At 40.5% G+C, this 13774-nt stretch overlaps 1 protein-coding gene and 1 long non-coding RNA gene across 3 annotated transcripts; both read right to left on the bottom strand.

The window, feature by feature from the left end:
* Positions 1–4575: 4575 nt before the first annotated feature.
* On the bottom strand, positions 4576–5936 carry LOC139576537 (uncharacterized). Of its 2 annotated transcripts, none has more exons than XR_011675135.1 (3): positions 5773–5936; positions 5213–5389; positions 4576–5016 (listed from the first exon to the last, which is right to left on the bottom strand). It is a non-coding gene; the product is annotated as an uncharacterized lncRNA (long non-coding RNA). The 2 variants fall into 2 exon arrangements; XR_011675136.1 differs by having other exon boundaries at positions 5213–5374; positions 5773–5930.
* A 1779-nt stretch (positions 5937–7715) lies between these two features.
* On the bottom strand, positions 7716–13464 carry LOC139576535 (caspase-3-like). The gene is made up of 7 exons (XM_071402744.1): positions 13348–13464; positions 12744–12839; positions 10570–10718; positions 10334–10462; positions 9934–10109; positions 9667–9781; positions 7716–9109 (listed from the first exon to the last, which is right to left on the bottom strand). Exons 2-7 carry the CDS (start codon positions 12782–12784, stop codon positions 8880–8882), a joined length of 840 nt encoding a protein of 279 aa, XP_071258845.1. The 5' UTR covers positions 12785–12839; positions 13348–13464; the 3' UTR covers positions 7716–8879.
* Positions 13465–13774: the final 310 nt, after the last annotated feature.

The following is a 13774-nucleotide window of genomic DNA, read 5'->3' as shown; positions in this document are numbered from 1 at the left end:
TGATACCATTTGAAAGGAAACACTTTGAAGTTTGTGGAAATGTGAAATTAATGTAGGAGAATATAACACATTAGATCTGGTAAAAGATAATACATAGAGAAAAACATGTTTTTTTTGTAATTTTTTTGTGCCATTATCTTTGAAATTCAAGAGTAAGGCCATAATATATTATTCCAGTACAGGCACATTATTTAGACTTTGGCCACTAGATGGCAGCAGTATATGTGCAAAGTTTGACTGATCCAATGAACCATTACAAAATTTGGAACATATATGCATCAAGACTGCATAAATGTGCCTAATTGGTTTATTCATACATTTAAGTTTATAACTGTGCACTCTCCTCAAACAATAGCATGGTATTATTTTACTGTAATAGCTACTGTAAATTGGACAGTGCAGTTAGATTAACAAGAATTTAAGCTTTCTGCCCATATCAGATATGTCTATGTCCTGGGAAATTTTCTTGTTTCTTACAACCTCATGCTAATCACATTAGCATACACTTTTTTTTTTCTCCGTCCAAGATGGCATAGCAGTTAGACGTCTTTTTGTCCTCGTCTTGTCCCGTATATATATATATATATATTTACACCTTTCTTCGCATATCTTTTATATATTTTATTTTCCAAAAACTCAACTTCAAAACACTTTCCTGCAACCCGCCTCACCAATTAAAAAAAAAATATATATATATTATTTACCTCAAATCTGAAATCCACAATTGAAGCTAGCCAGAAGCTAGCCAGTTTACTGGCTAACGTTAGTATTTCAACTAACCACGGTTTGTGGTCATCAGCTATTCCTTTAGCTCGAAAATCTATCGCCACTTTTGTACAACGCAACTCAGACCAGAACATACCGGACCTATTTTTCTCCATATCCCCGGATTTCAACCACAAGCTCTGGACATTTACACCTGTATTTCGCAGCTAGTTAGCTGCTACCCGTGTGTCTATTGGCTTATGCCGATCCCGGAGCATTCATCAATTATTCCGGAGCTAGCCAGCTGAAGAGTTCCATCAGCCACTCCTGGGCTACAATCACCTATCCGGACCCGTTTTACTGCCAATGCGGAGCCCCACCGGGCCTTCACGACTGGACTACTGATGTTATCTGCCCGAGGGAGTTATCCAACTGGCACCTCCGTGCGACGTTACCTGAACGCCAATCTGCGGCCCGCTAATCGTTAGCTGTCTTATCGGCTGCTATCTGAATAAGTCTATCGGACAATTATTTTTAAATATTTTTATTTATTTTTCTTTTCTTGGGTCACTATAACTATATCTATTTTGCCAATTGGATTGATCCCCTCTACCACACGGAACCCCACTAATCTACCGACGGAAACGCACGAGGTGGCTAAAAACAGACCTCCATCCTATGCTACCTTGCTACCGATGGCCCGGCTAGCTGTCTGAATCGCCGTGACCCCAACCAACCTCTACTCACTGGACCCTTATGATCACTCGACTAAGCATGCCTCTCCTTAATGTCAATATGCCTTGTCCATTGCTTTTCTGGTTAGTGTTTATTGGCTTATTTCACTGTAGATCTTCTAGCCCTGCTCACTATACCTTATCCAACCTTTCAGTTCCACCACCCACGCATGCGATGACATCACCTGGTTTCAATGATGTTTCTAGAGACAATATCTCTCTCATCATCACTCAATACCTAGGTTTACCTCCACTGTATTCACATCCTACCATACCTTTGTCTGTACATTATACCTTAACTATTTTATCGCCCCCAGAAACGTCCTTTTACTCTCTGTTCTAGACGACCAATTCTCATAGCTTTTAGCCGTACTCTTATCCTACTCCTCCTCTGTTCCTCTGGTGATGTAGAGGTGAATCCAGGCCCTGCAGTGCCTAGCTCCACTCCTATTCCCCAGGCGCTCTCTTTTGATGACTTCTGTAACCGTAATAGCCTTGGTTTCATGCATGTTAACATTAGAAGCCTCCAGTTTGTTTTATTCACTCCTTTAGCACACTCTGCAAACCCGGATGTTCTAGCCGTGTCTGAATCCTGGCTTAGGAAGACCACCAAAAATTCTGAAATGTTCATCCCTAACTACAACATTTTCAGACAAGATAGAACGGCCAAAGGGGGCAGTGTTGCAATCTACTGCAAAGATAGTAGGACAGAACTCTGCAGGCTATCCAGGTCTGTACCCAAACAATTTGAACTTCTACTTTTAAAAATCCAACTCTCTAAAAACAAGTCTCACCGTTGCAGCCTGCTATAGACCACCCTCTGCCCCCAGCTGTGCTCTGGACACCATATGTGAACTGATTGCCCCCCATCTATCTTCAGAGCTCGTGCTGCTAGGCGACCTAAACTGGAACATGCTTAACACCCCAGCCATCCTACAATCTAAGCTTGATGCCCTCAATCTCACACAAATTATCAATGAACCTACCAGGTACCACCCCAATTCCGTAAACACGGGTACCCTCATGGATATCATCCTAACCAACTTGCCCTCTAAATACACCTCTGCTGTTTTCAACCAAGATCTCAGCGGTCACTGCCTCATTGCCTGCATCCGTAATGGGTCAGCGGTCAAACGACATCCACTCATCACTGTCAAACGCTCCCTGAAACACTTCAGCGAGCAGGCCTTTCTAATCGACCTGGCCAGGGTATCCTGGAAGGATATTGATCTCATCCCGTCAGTAGAGGATGCCTGGTTATTTTTTTAAGAATGCCTTCCTCACCATCTTAAATAAGCATGCCCCATTCAAGAAATGTAGAACCAGGAACAGATATAGCCCTTGGTTCTCTCCAGACCTGACTGCCCTTAACCAACACAAAAACATCCTATGGCGTTCTGCATTAGCATCGAACAGCCCCCGTGATATGCAACTTTTCAGGGAAGCTAGAAACCAATATACACAGGCAGTTAGAAAAGCCAAGGCTAGCTTTTTCAAGCAGAAATGTGCTTCCTGCAACACAAATTCAAAAAAGTTCTGGGACACTGTAAAGTCCATGGAGAATAAGAACATCTCCTCCCAGCTGCCCACTGCACTGAAGATCGGAAACACTGTCACCACCGATAAATCCACTATAATTGAGAATTTCAATAAGCATTTTTCTACGGCTGGCCATGCTTTCCACCTGGCTACCCCTACCCCGGTCAACAGCACTGCACCCCCCCACAGCAACTCGCCCAAGCCTTCCCCATTTCTCCTTCTCCCAAATTCAGTCAGCTGATGTTCTGAAAGAGCTGCAAAATCTGGACCCCTACAAATCAGCCGGGCTAGATAATCTGGACCCTTTCTTTCTAAAATTATCTGATGAAATTGTTGCCACCCCTATTACTAGCCTGGTCAACCTCTCTTTCGTGTCGTCTGAGATTCCCAAAGATTGGAAAGCAGCTGCGGTCATCCCCCTCTTCAAAGGGGGGGACACTCTTGACCCAAACTGCTACAGACCTATATCTATCCTACCCTGCCTTTCTAAGGTCTTCGAAAGCCAAGTCAACAAACAGATTACCGACCATTTCGAATCCCACCATACCTTATCCACTATGCAATCTGGTTTCAGAGCTGGTCATGGGTGCACCTCAGCCACGCTCAAGGTCCTAAACGATATCTTAACCGCCATCGATAAGAAACAATACTGAGCAGCCGTATTCATTGACCTGGCCAAGGCTTTCAATCACCACATCCTCCTTGGTTTCTCAAATGATTGCCTTGCCTGGTTCACCAACTACTTCTCTGATAGAGTTCAGTGTGTCAAATCGGAGGGTCTGTTGTCCGGGCCTCTGGCAGTCTCTATGAGGGTGCCACAGGGTTCAATTTTTGGACCGACTCTCTTCTCTGTATACATCAATGATGTTGTTCTTGCTGCTGGTGAGTCTCTGATCCACCTCTACGCAGACAACACCATTCTGTATACTTCTGGCCCTTCTTTGGACACTGTGTTAACCCTCCAGGCAAGCTTCAATGCCATACAACTCTCCTTCCGTGGCCTCCAATTGCTCTTAAATACAAGTAAAACTAAATGCATGCTCTTCAACCGATCGCTGCCTGCACCTGCCCAACATCACTACTCTGGATGGCTCTGACTTAGAATATGTGTACAACTACACATTTCTAGGTGTCTGGTTAGATTGTAAACTCTCCTTCCAGACTCACATCAAACATCTTCAATCCAAAATTAATTTGGTCCTGTAGAGGTTAATAAGTGTTCAACAGGAATCTGTGTGTGTGGCCTCACCTGGTGTCCACACTAAGTAGCTGAAAAACATGAACGGACACATGAGGACAAACAATATAGCGTAGTTATAGAAATAATGAAGTGTTTTACTATTCTCCATGGTTGGCCCTCTTGCCTGTTCTTTGAAGGTGGAAGGAGTCATAGTTATACACCTGAGCCTGCTTACTGCACAACACAACACAATCCATCAATCAGATTGATACATGGGTGTGTAGGTGTGGGTTATAGGGTGTCTAATTGTTCTACATTTTTTCAATATGGGTGACTTAAAATCGCCTGTTTTGTTTTTGTACAGACATCACACCCTTATCTAAACAGCACCCTCACCTGAGAAGTAGAAATCAAAGGGAGAGAAACGGGGAATTTAATAACTGCAGTTGACATAGCTAAGTAAATGGAAGAATACTCTTATTGCAATGTGGATGGCTCTTAAAATAGCCTTTGGTTGTGCATAGTGTAGTCTATGGTGTTGCCTGGGAACAGCACTCTCTTTGAAGAAGTAGGAGGTGAAGATCCCCAGCACACGGATTGCCTCTCATGCTGCGTTGCTGGACCCCAACCTTGAAACATCCTGCAGAGCAACAGACTTCTCCTCTGGCACACGTCGGCTGCATATCCCCTCCTGGCCCCCGTGTCCATCCTCATGAAGTTATGCAGGACACAGGTAGCCTTCACATGCCGGAATTTCTCCAGGAGGCAATCCCAGATGGCCCTGGTCACCCAACCTTGCTGTGCCCTACGCGGTAACTGTAGGCAATCGTTTTGAAGGAATCTCCAGTTACAAGGTATCTAGGAATATGGAAGATAATGTTATTATTAGACTTTTACATCACCAGGTCATTGTGGATTACTAAAGTGTAATATCCCTTATAACAAATCATAATAACATTGGATTGATAGATGCATGGGCACACACGTGCATGTGTAGCATGTGACAATAACAGGATCATTTCAAGGATAGCATCACAAATGAATACATAAATACCACTTGAAGCTTGATGATGAGTTGATCATTTGAATCAGCAGTGCAGTGCTAAGGCAAAAACAAAAATGTGCACCCCTTTGAGTCCCCAGGACCAGGACAGAGAACCACTGCTCTTCATTGGGACCTCTTCATATGTAGACTGGCTTTCATAGCTCTCTTAATCTGAGGACAGAAAACCTCACAAACAGACTTCATTATACTGAAATTACACTGCACTGAATATTATGTTACTATTATCTTCCTCACTTCTAGGGACTGGAACTACACAAAAGTACCTGCCCTATTTAGAATAGCCTACTCTCTCACTTTGAAAGTTGGGGCTGCTAACATTATCCTTTCACCTTCCTCCATGGCTGTTAGCTAGCTACCTATAAACACATCAAGATAGTTAGCTAAAATTAAGTTAGGTAGCTGGTGCTATTTAATTCCCTTAGCTAGCTATACAGTATGTAAAGTTGACTAGCTAGTTCATTTAGCTGCTCATTTGAGTTAGCCTGCACTGTAGCTAGTTAGCTAATAATACATTTAAAAAAATAAATTTTCAAAATGTATTTACTTACTTGAATAGGTTCTCCCAGCCATATGGACAATTGGAAACAGGGCAGCAAAGTTTGTTTGTCACCAGAGCGTTTTAGAGCATATTACTATTGAACTATTTACCCATTTAATAACCAGACCTTCATACAAACTTGCTATGCGGAATTCTTGACGCACAATCGAACATGCTGGCACAAGCGAACATGCTGGCACAAGCGAGTCACAACGGGCGGCCTAAGTGGCACGCGGCAATTTACCGCTTGCTAGTGAACATGCCACGTCACCCGCACTCTCCGCTCCTCCACCCTTTCCTCCATTGAAAATGAATGGGAAGCAGTGTTTCACCGCGCGGCACCGCGTGCTAGTGTACACGGGGCATCAAAAGGCAAACTCCAACTACCTAGTTTCGATGTATGGAATCGCTTGGTAAATTTTGGTAAACTTCCATTTTAACTAACGTCCTCATCAGTCAGATCCTCTGAAGACAGGGGATCTGACTGTTTTATTTGAACAGGTCGATTACCGTAGCACACGCCTAAATATCCTCCTCCTCGTATTATCAAGCAATAATTGGATGACATGTTTCGGCTCAGCAGGCAACATAACGTAACACTGCTCTTAGCAACATGCTACTGAATGTGGGGATAAATGTCATACCGAGTCATCTGCTCCAGTTCCTTTCTGACAGGTGCCTTTGTCTGGGTGGCAGAATATTTTTTTCTGTGGGACAGGTGCCTTTTTTGGAGGGGCAGAATATTTTTTCTGGGAGGCAGAAGACCCACTCTGATCTTCTGTTAAATCCTATTTTCCTGCTCCCTTTTCACAATATCTATTATAAAATAATATAATTGTTGCCTATGTCATGATTAAATGCACTGTACCCTCTCTTTATTTAAACTGAATGAAAGTAAAACCTATTGTAGTTTCTTGTCAGAAAGACAAAGCAGAGAGGCTTCCCTGGCCCCTACCACAGGAAATAATCTGGAAATCCAAGAGCCATGAGTCTGCTCCTCTCTGCAGTCACGCGTCTTATCTGAGGCCACACACTGCATGCAGAGTGTGTGGCCTCAGATAAGATGTGAGACTGCAGAGACGAGCAGGCCATTATGCTGCCCATCATATATTGGATAATGACATTATAGTTTTGAATAACCCATGGTATGTTAGATTTTCATACAGAATACTGAATCAGGCATTCATGGTTGATGACAACCTTTACAGACCAGTATTTTCTTTAGAAGTGAAAGATTTGGCAACCATTTTACATTTTAGGCATTTAGCAGACAATCCAGAGCGATGTACAGGAGCAATTAGGGTTAAGTACGTTGCTCAAGGGCACATCGACAGAGCCTTGCCGATGTGCCCTCAGTTACTGGCCCAACACTCTAACCGCTAGGCTATCTGCCGCCATACAACATCACATTGGTCTTATAAGAATTTTCTCGTTAGTTATTTCACAATGTTGTGGGAGACATTATCTTGCACCACCAGACTGTAACATTTAAAAAAAATTACTTACAGTACCTGTTAAAAGTTTGTACACACCTACTCATTCAATGGTTTTTCTTTATTTTTACTATTTTCTACATTGTAGAATAATAGTGAAGACATCAAAACTATGAAATAACACACATGGAATCATGTAGTAACCAAAAAAGTGTTGAACAAATCAAAATATATTTTTGCGTGTGCAAATCAGTCATTAAGGCAAAGGTTGGCTACTTTGAAGAATCTCAAATATATTTTAATCTGTTTAACACGATTTTGATTAATACATAATTCCATATGTGTTATTTCAGTGTTGATGTCCTCACTATTATTCTACAATGTTGAATATAGTACAAATAAAGAAAAACCCTGGAATGAGTAAGTGTGTCCAAATTTTTGACTGGTACTGTATATATTTATTAAAATCCCATTCACAGAAATGTTTGGTTTCTTGGAAAATAATAGGATAACAATTGAATCAAGGATAAAAGCTAGTTTATTCAAGTTTATATTTCATGTAGTAAGCTATTTGAATGTACAATGTGCAAATGAAAAAAACAAACCATCCCACAGGTAAGACAGTTATCATTTCTAAAAAGACATGGCACATTTTTCAATAGTTTTAAAGCCTGAGTGATTGATTCATTACATTATTGCTATCTGAAAGCGTGTTTCATATTGCATAATCGTTGCTTAATGCCTGCCTTCCCCCATTAAAAATGCATTCTCTTTGGTCCAACATCATGCCTTTTAGGCCTCCGAGTCCAAGGTAAATCGAATCAAACCTTTAGCTTTCTCTTTAAGACTTAACCCAAAAAGAATACAAGTATTTAAATTTGTATCCACTTAGAAGTAGTGCTGAGCGATTAGTGCTTTTTGAGGTCGGTTCGGTTTCATTTCAATTCTTAAAAAATAATCCCGGTTTTCGATAATACATTAATGCATTATGTGGGTTGAATGCGGTAACACAAAATAAAACAATCATTAAAAGTCCCATGATGGTAGTGACTGCCCATAACTGCTCATCACTTATTAACCATCATTTATTCACATTACTTAAAAAAAATATTTGAGTTGTGTATATTACATTTGTTTTATTTTGATTACTTTTTAGTTTTTTTATTTGATGACAATTTAAAAAATATATATTAGTCATCCTCTCTACAGAGCTTCTGCCTATGCTGTCTGACAAAATAACAATTTTAGTAGTTCTTCAAAGTAAATAAGGCATACTTTTGTAGCTGCTGAATACCAGTCACTTAGATAATGTATTATCAGATAGATCCCTCGCGAAGCAACTGCTCTCTATCCCTCTCGATTGCATGTTCTTCTTTCTCAAGTAGGATTTTGGTCATGGTAGTTAATTACCACGTTTTCTGCACTAAACCATGTAGAATATTGTCCTGTTGGAAACTACAACTCCCTCCTACGTTGCAGTTCGGGCTTGATCTGGTTTATCTCTAGAGAAAATGTGCATAAAGGGAATTCAAATATTGAACCGACATTGGTCAATTGGTCATTTAGAAATGTTGTTTAATTGCTCAGCACTACTTAGAAGTCCAGTAAACATTGTGCACATACCTAAAAAGGTGCCACAGGATACACAATCAAGTCATAGTAATGTCTAGACAACAATATCAAATCAATGTGGAAAGTAGAGATCTTTGGTCAACATAGACACAATGCAAGGGATCTGCTTTTTGGCAGTAAAGCCGGGCATGTTGGAGAAAGACTCGAAGTCAAGTGCCACCATGTGGTTGACACGTGTCATGATCTGCATGATCTCCAGCTGTTTGCCATACCTTTGTAACATCTCACAGAGGGCCTGCATGAACCAGGAGCCCTTCTGGGTGTTCCTCCAGGAGTAGTAGCCTATGGAGAGGCATGGACGTCACAAACCAATCAATCACTGTAGCAATGTTGTACATTGCTACAACCTCTCTAAAGCACATACAGTGGTACATGGTCGTTTTTGTACATGGTACAGTGCAATTACCATACAAGTATACATGGCTATAGTAGTAGGCTTATAGTCTACTGTCATACCCGTTTGCAGTTTGTATGTAAAAGTTATAACATATATCAGTTGTAAGTACTATGTAACATACCAATGTACCATGTAAATGTAACATATGTAGTATGCACGACTGCAGACGTTTTTTTTAATCTCAATACCAAATAATTTCTTGGTAACAATTAAGTAACTTACTGCAATTGTTTTCAATTAAAATGGTGATGTCACTAGGCTGGCAAAACTCTATCCACCAAAACGTTTCAAACAGCTCTTACACTAAAAAGGCATTATCATTTCCACAATTTCAGTTATTACAACCTCAGTGTGGAAATAAATATTAAAAAATCACGTTTTTGACTGCCATGGGCCTTTAAAGTGTGTCAAAGTGGGGCATTAATAAAACAGGGTTTATTACCTGGGGCTGTAGAATAAGCGTAGAGAAAGTCTGCCTCAACAGGAATCCTCTCTGGAGAGTCATCAGCAACGGCGTCTGTCTCTATGCCACCATCCAGGTCATTGCCACGGCACGCCTACTCACCAGGTCCACAGGAAGGATCAGGGGTTAAGGGTCAGGGGAAGATAGGCTACACTTAGCAATGTACCACTGAATATCAGTCATGCAAATACATGTTCATCACTTCAGTACAGAAATGTGGAACAGGCAGCTAAAACCTTACAGTACCTGGATGAAGAAGAGTTTGGGCTTGCCCACCAGCGTTTTGCAGCGGTCCCCCCTAAAGAGGCCAGTGAGCTTCTTGAGTTCTACGTTGCCATCTGTGCCATAAAACACCCCCTCGTCTCCATGGCTCAGCATCACACACACAAAGGAGGCCGACTGGCTGTGGTCGTCTTGAGACACTGAAAATGTCACACGCACGCACACACACAGTGGCTCTTGAAGTCAATCAAACTTAACATTAAAAAGAGATTTCCTTCAGTTGATCAAATTTTGCCAGATGTCACATCACTACTACCAATACTAGTGCAACTTATTTGTAGACAATCAGAAAGAAACTTCTCAAATGACTCCACAAAAAAAGACAATCTAACTCGGACACTCACATCACAACTGCTGAGCTTACCTTTGTAAAGCAGCTGTTGTATCTGTTGCACAGTCTGGTCATTGGCAACCTTCACTTTGTACCCCAAACTCGAGAACACTTTGATCGCATGTCCTGCATCCACGTCTGTTCCATTGCGAAGGCTCATTCCTTTAAAGGGAAATAACCAATGAAGTGTATATAACAAAAATCGGACATACCATTATAACCTGAACAAGTGAAATGGACAAAAATACATCGTACAAACTTAGGGCTACCTGTGTGCTTGTCAAAGTTCTTGTTGTTGATGATGACACACTGTCCAAGGCTGGGGTAGTTCATCTTATATGTGTACATGTCAGCCGGAGGCTTAGCGTCTACTTCAGGATTCTTTGTCGTAAACCTTTGCACTGAGGGACTGCCCAGCCTGGAGCAAAAGGAAAAAGTTCCTTTTAACACTGAATCGGCTGCGGCACAGTGGGCGGACAATAACACATTGCAGAAGTCCTCGCAGAGTGATTAAAATGTCTACACGCACTTTTCACTGTCCATGTTAAACTGGCTGCACAGGTACGTTGAAAATGCATGTTGTTTGGCTAATGAAGCCAGCTGACATGCTTGAAGGCACAATGACAGCAGGTTTTGGCTTATGATCAGACACGCAATGTCACATTGCATTCTAATGCAGCTGAGAGAATACTTTGTCCGACACTATTCAAGGATAAAATGACGTTAAAAGATGCTTTCACAGAATGTGACAGCTGATAGAACTATGTAAAAAGAGGCTCACTCGCCCAGTGCATGCCACCCAAATGGGTATCTAAATAAAAAATCAGAGTGCAAACTAATATAATAAAATACAGTGCCTTCAGAAACTATTCGCACCCCTTGACCTTTTCCACGTTTTGTTGGGTTACAGCATGAATTTAAAATAGATTGAACTGAGATGTTTTGTCACTGGCCTACACACAATACCCAATAATGTCAAAATTGTATGATGTTTTTCAAAACGTGTACAAATTAATCAAATATGAAAAGCTGAAATGTCTTGAGTCAATAAGTATTCAAAAATGTTCCTTAACAAGTCACATAAGTTGCATGGACTTACTGTGTGCAATAATAGTGTTTAACATGATTTTTTTTTAAATGACTGCCTCATCTCTGTACCCCACACATACAATTATCTGTAAGGTCCCTCAGTCGAGCAGTACATTTAAAACACAGATTCAATCACAAAGACCAGGGAGGTTTTCCAATGCCTTGCAAAGGGCACCTATTGGTAGATGGGTAAAAAAAAAAAAAAAAAAAAAGCAGACGTTGAATATCCCTTTGAGCATGGTGAAGTTATTAATTACACTTTAGATGGTGTATCAATACACCCTTTCACTACAAAGATACAGGCGTCCTTCCTAACTCATTTGCCAGAGAGGTAGGAAACTGCTTAGGGATTTCACCATGAGGGATGAGGGCAATGGCTGTGATGGGAAAAAACTGAGGATGGATCAAAAACATTGGTAGCTACTCCACAATACTGACCTAATTGACAGAGTGAAAAGAAGGAAGTCTGTACTGAATACAAATATTTACAAAACATGCTTCCTGTTTGCAACAAGGCAAAAAAGTAATATTGCAAAAAATGTAGCAAAGCAATTCACTTTTTGTCCTGAATATAAAGTGTTATGTTTGGGGAAAATCCAATACAACACATTACTGAGTATCACTCTCCATATCTTCAATCATAGTGGTGGCTGCATCATGTTATCGGTATGGTTGTAACGTTAAGGACGCGGGAGGTTTTCAGGATAAAAAATAAATGGAATGTAGCTAAGCACAGGCAAAATCCTAGAGGAAAACCTGGTTCATTCTGCTTTCCACCAGACACTGGGAGAAAAATTCACAAAATCTACAGTGGAGTTACTTACCAAGAAGTCAGTGAATGTTCCTGAGTGGCTGAGTTACACTTGACTAAAATCTGCTTGAAAATCTATGGTAAGACCTGCAAATTGTTGTCTAGCAATTATCATCAACCAATTTGACAGATCTTGAAGAATTTTGAAAATAATAATAGGCAAATGTTGCACAATCCAGGTGTGGAAAGTTCTTAAGATGTAGCCAGAAAGATTCACAGCTGTATTCGCTGCTAAAGGTGCTTCTACAAAGTATTGACTCAGGGATGTGAATACATATGTAAATTAGATATTTCTGTATTTCATTTTCAGTAAATTTGCAAACATAAAATTAAAAATAAAGTTTTCATTGTCATTTTTGGGGCATTGTGTGTAGATGGGTGACAAAAAATAATACATTTTGAATTCGGCCTGTAATACAACAAAATGTGGAATAAGTCAAGGTGTATTAATACTTTCTGAAGGTACTGTACATTTGATTTTGATGCCCACCCTCTATTCTTTGGGTAGCTGATAGGGTTGACATGAGAAATGCATTGCCTTACCCATGTGCAGCTATCCCTTTGGCATCCACCAAATCAGACATGGCATCAGTCTCAGTAGCGCAATCACTCTTACAACACCTAACTGTTATAGTTGTACTGAAAGAGAAAATAAGAAGTTAATCACACACACACAAGTTCCAAAGTTGAATCCACACAGGAGACAAGCCATAATCTAAGTCAACTAAATTAGTTAACCTGCTATCAACTGTGGTTCAATAGTGAATGTAGCTAGCCATTTCTTTTTACAGTAGTACTGTTAGATATTATGACATGTAACACCAGCTAAATAACTAGCTAGTATGCTAACGTTAATAGCCAGCTAACGTTAGTACGTTAGTTACCAAAGTCTGTGTAGCTAACTTTCAGTTAGCTAGCTAGCTACTCTTATCAAATTTACAATTTACGGTAGCTATATATATATATATATATATATATATATATATATATATATATATATATATAACGTTATGTAGAGGTAACCTCGTAAATTAATGTTAACGTTACCAATTTGAATTTGAAAGTGAAACGTCTCCTGTTCTTGTGTATATTACAGTACATTACATAAGGTATCAATGAAAGGTGTAAAATCTTTAAACATAATTACTTTGCATTAAGGCGTTGAAATACACCGGCGAGGGAGTAAAGGTGAAGACTTCTCCGCAACTAAACGAGGTTATCTGATACTTGTTCATATGGTGTCAAAGAAAAAACGTAGTTTACGCGTCATTGTGCAAAGCAGCCAATCAAACACCTTAGTTTATTTCCTGTGTGGGCGGCATAAAGGACACACCTTGACCAAAGCCGGTCATAACGTTTCCAGAGTTGTGTGACTTTCCTGAGAATGAGGCAGACAGGTAAAGACAAGCGCAAGATGGCGGAAGCGGATGAGTAGGTTCAGAATACAATGGCAGTAGAATCAAGGAGAATTGGAGTATTGTCCAAAAGAATGGAAAACGGAGCAAAGTAGTGTACAGTGATGAGAATGACCTTTCGTATCTAGTAGGAGGACGATTTGTTAATGAGTAGCGATT

This window comes from Salvelinus alpinus, chromosome 5, assembly GCF_045679555.1.
Source record: "Salvelinus alpinus chromosome 5, SLU_Salpinus.1, whole genome shotgun sequence".
Classification (NCBI taxonomy): Eukaryota; Metazoa; Chordata; class Actinopteri; order Salmoniformes; family Salmonidae; genus Salvelinus; species Salvelinus alpinus.
The sequence above is the reverse complement of the archived record's forward strand: the minus strand, read 5'-3'. Positions and strand labels throughout refer to the sequence as shown.

Excerpts from the sequence above, each read along its gene's own strand:
- LOC139576535 (XM_071402744.1), bottom strand. The coding sequence starts at position 12,784 with ATGTCTGATTTGGTGGATGCCAAAGGGATAGCTGCACATGG. Across the intron at positions 10,110-10,333 it reads ACAACAGCTGCTTTACAAAG|TGTCTCAAGACGACCACAGC; the intron begins GTAAGCTCAGCA and ends TGACATTTTCAG. Across the intron at positions 9,110-9,666 it reads CGCTTATTCTACAGCCCCAG|GCTACTACTCCTGGAGGAAC; the intron begins GTAATAAACCCT and ends GCCTCTCCATAG.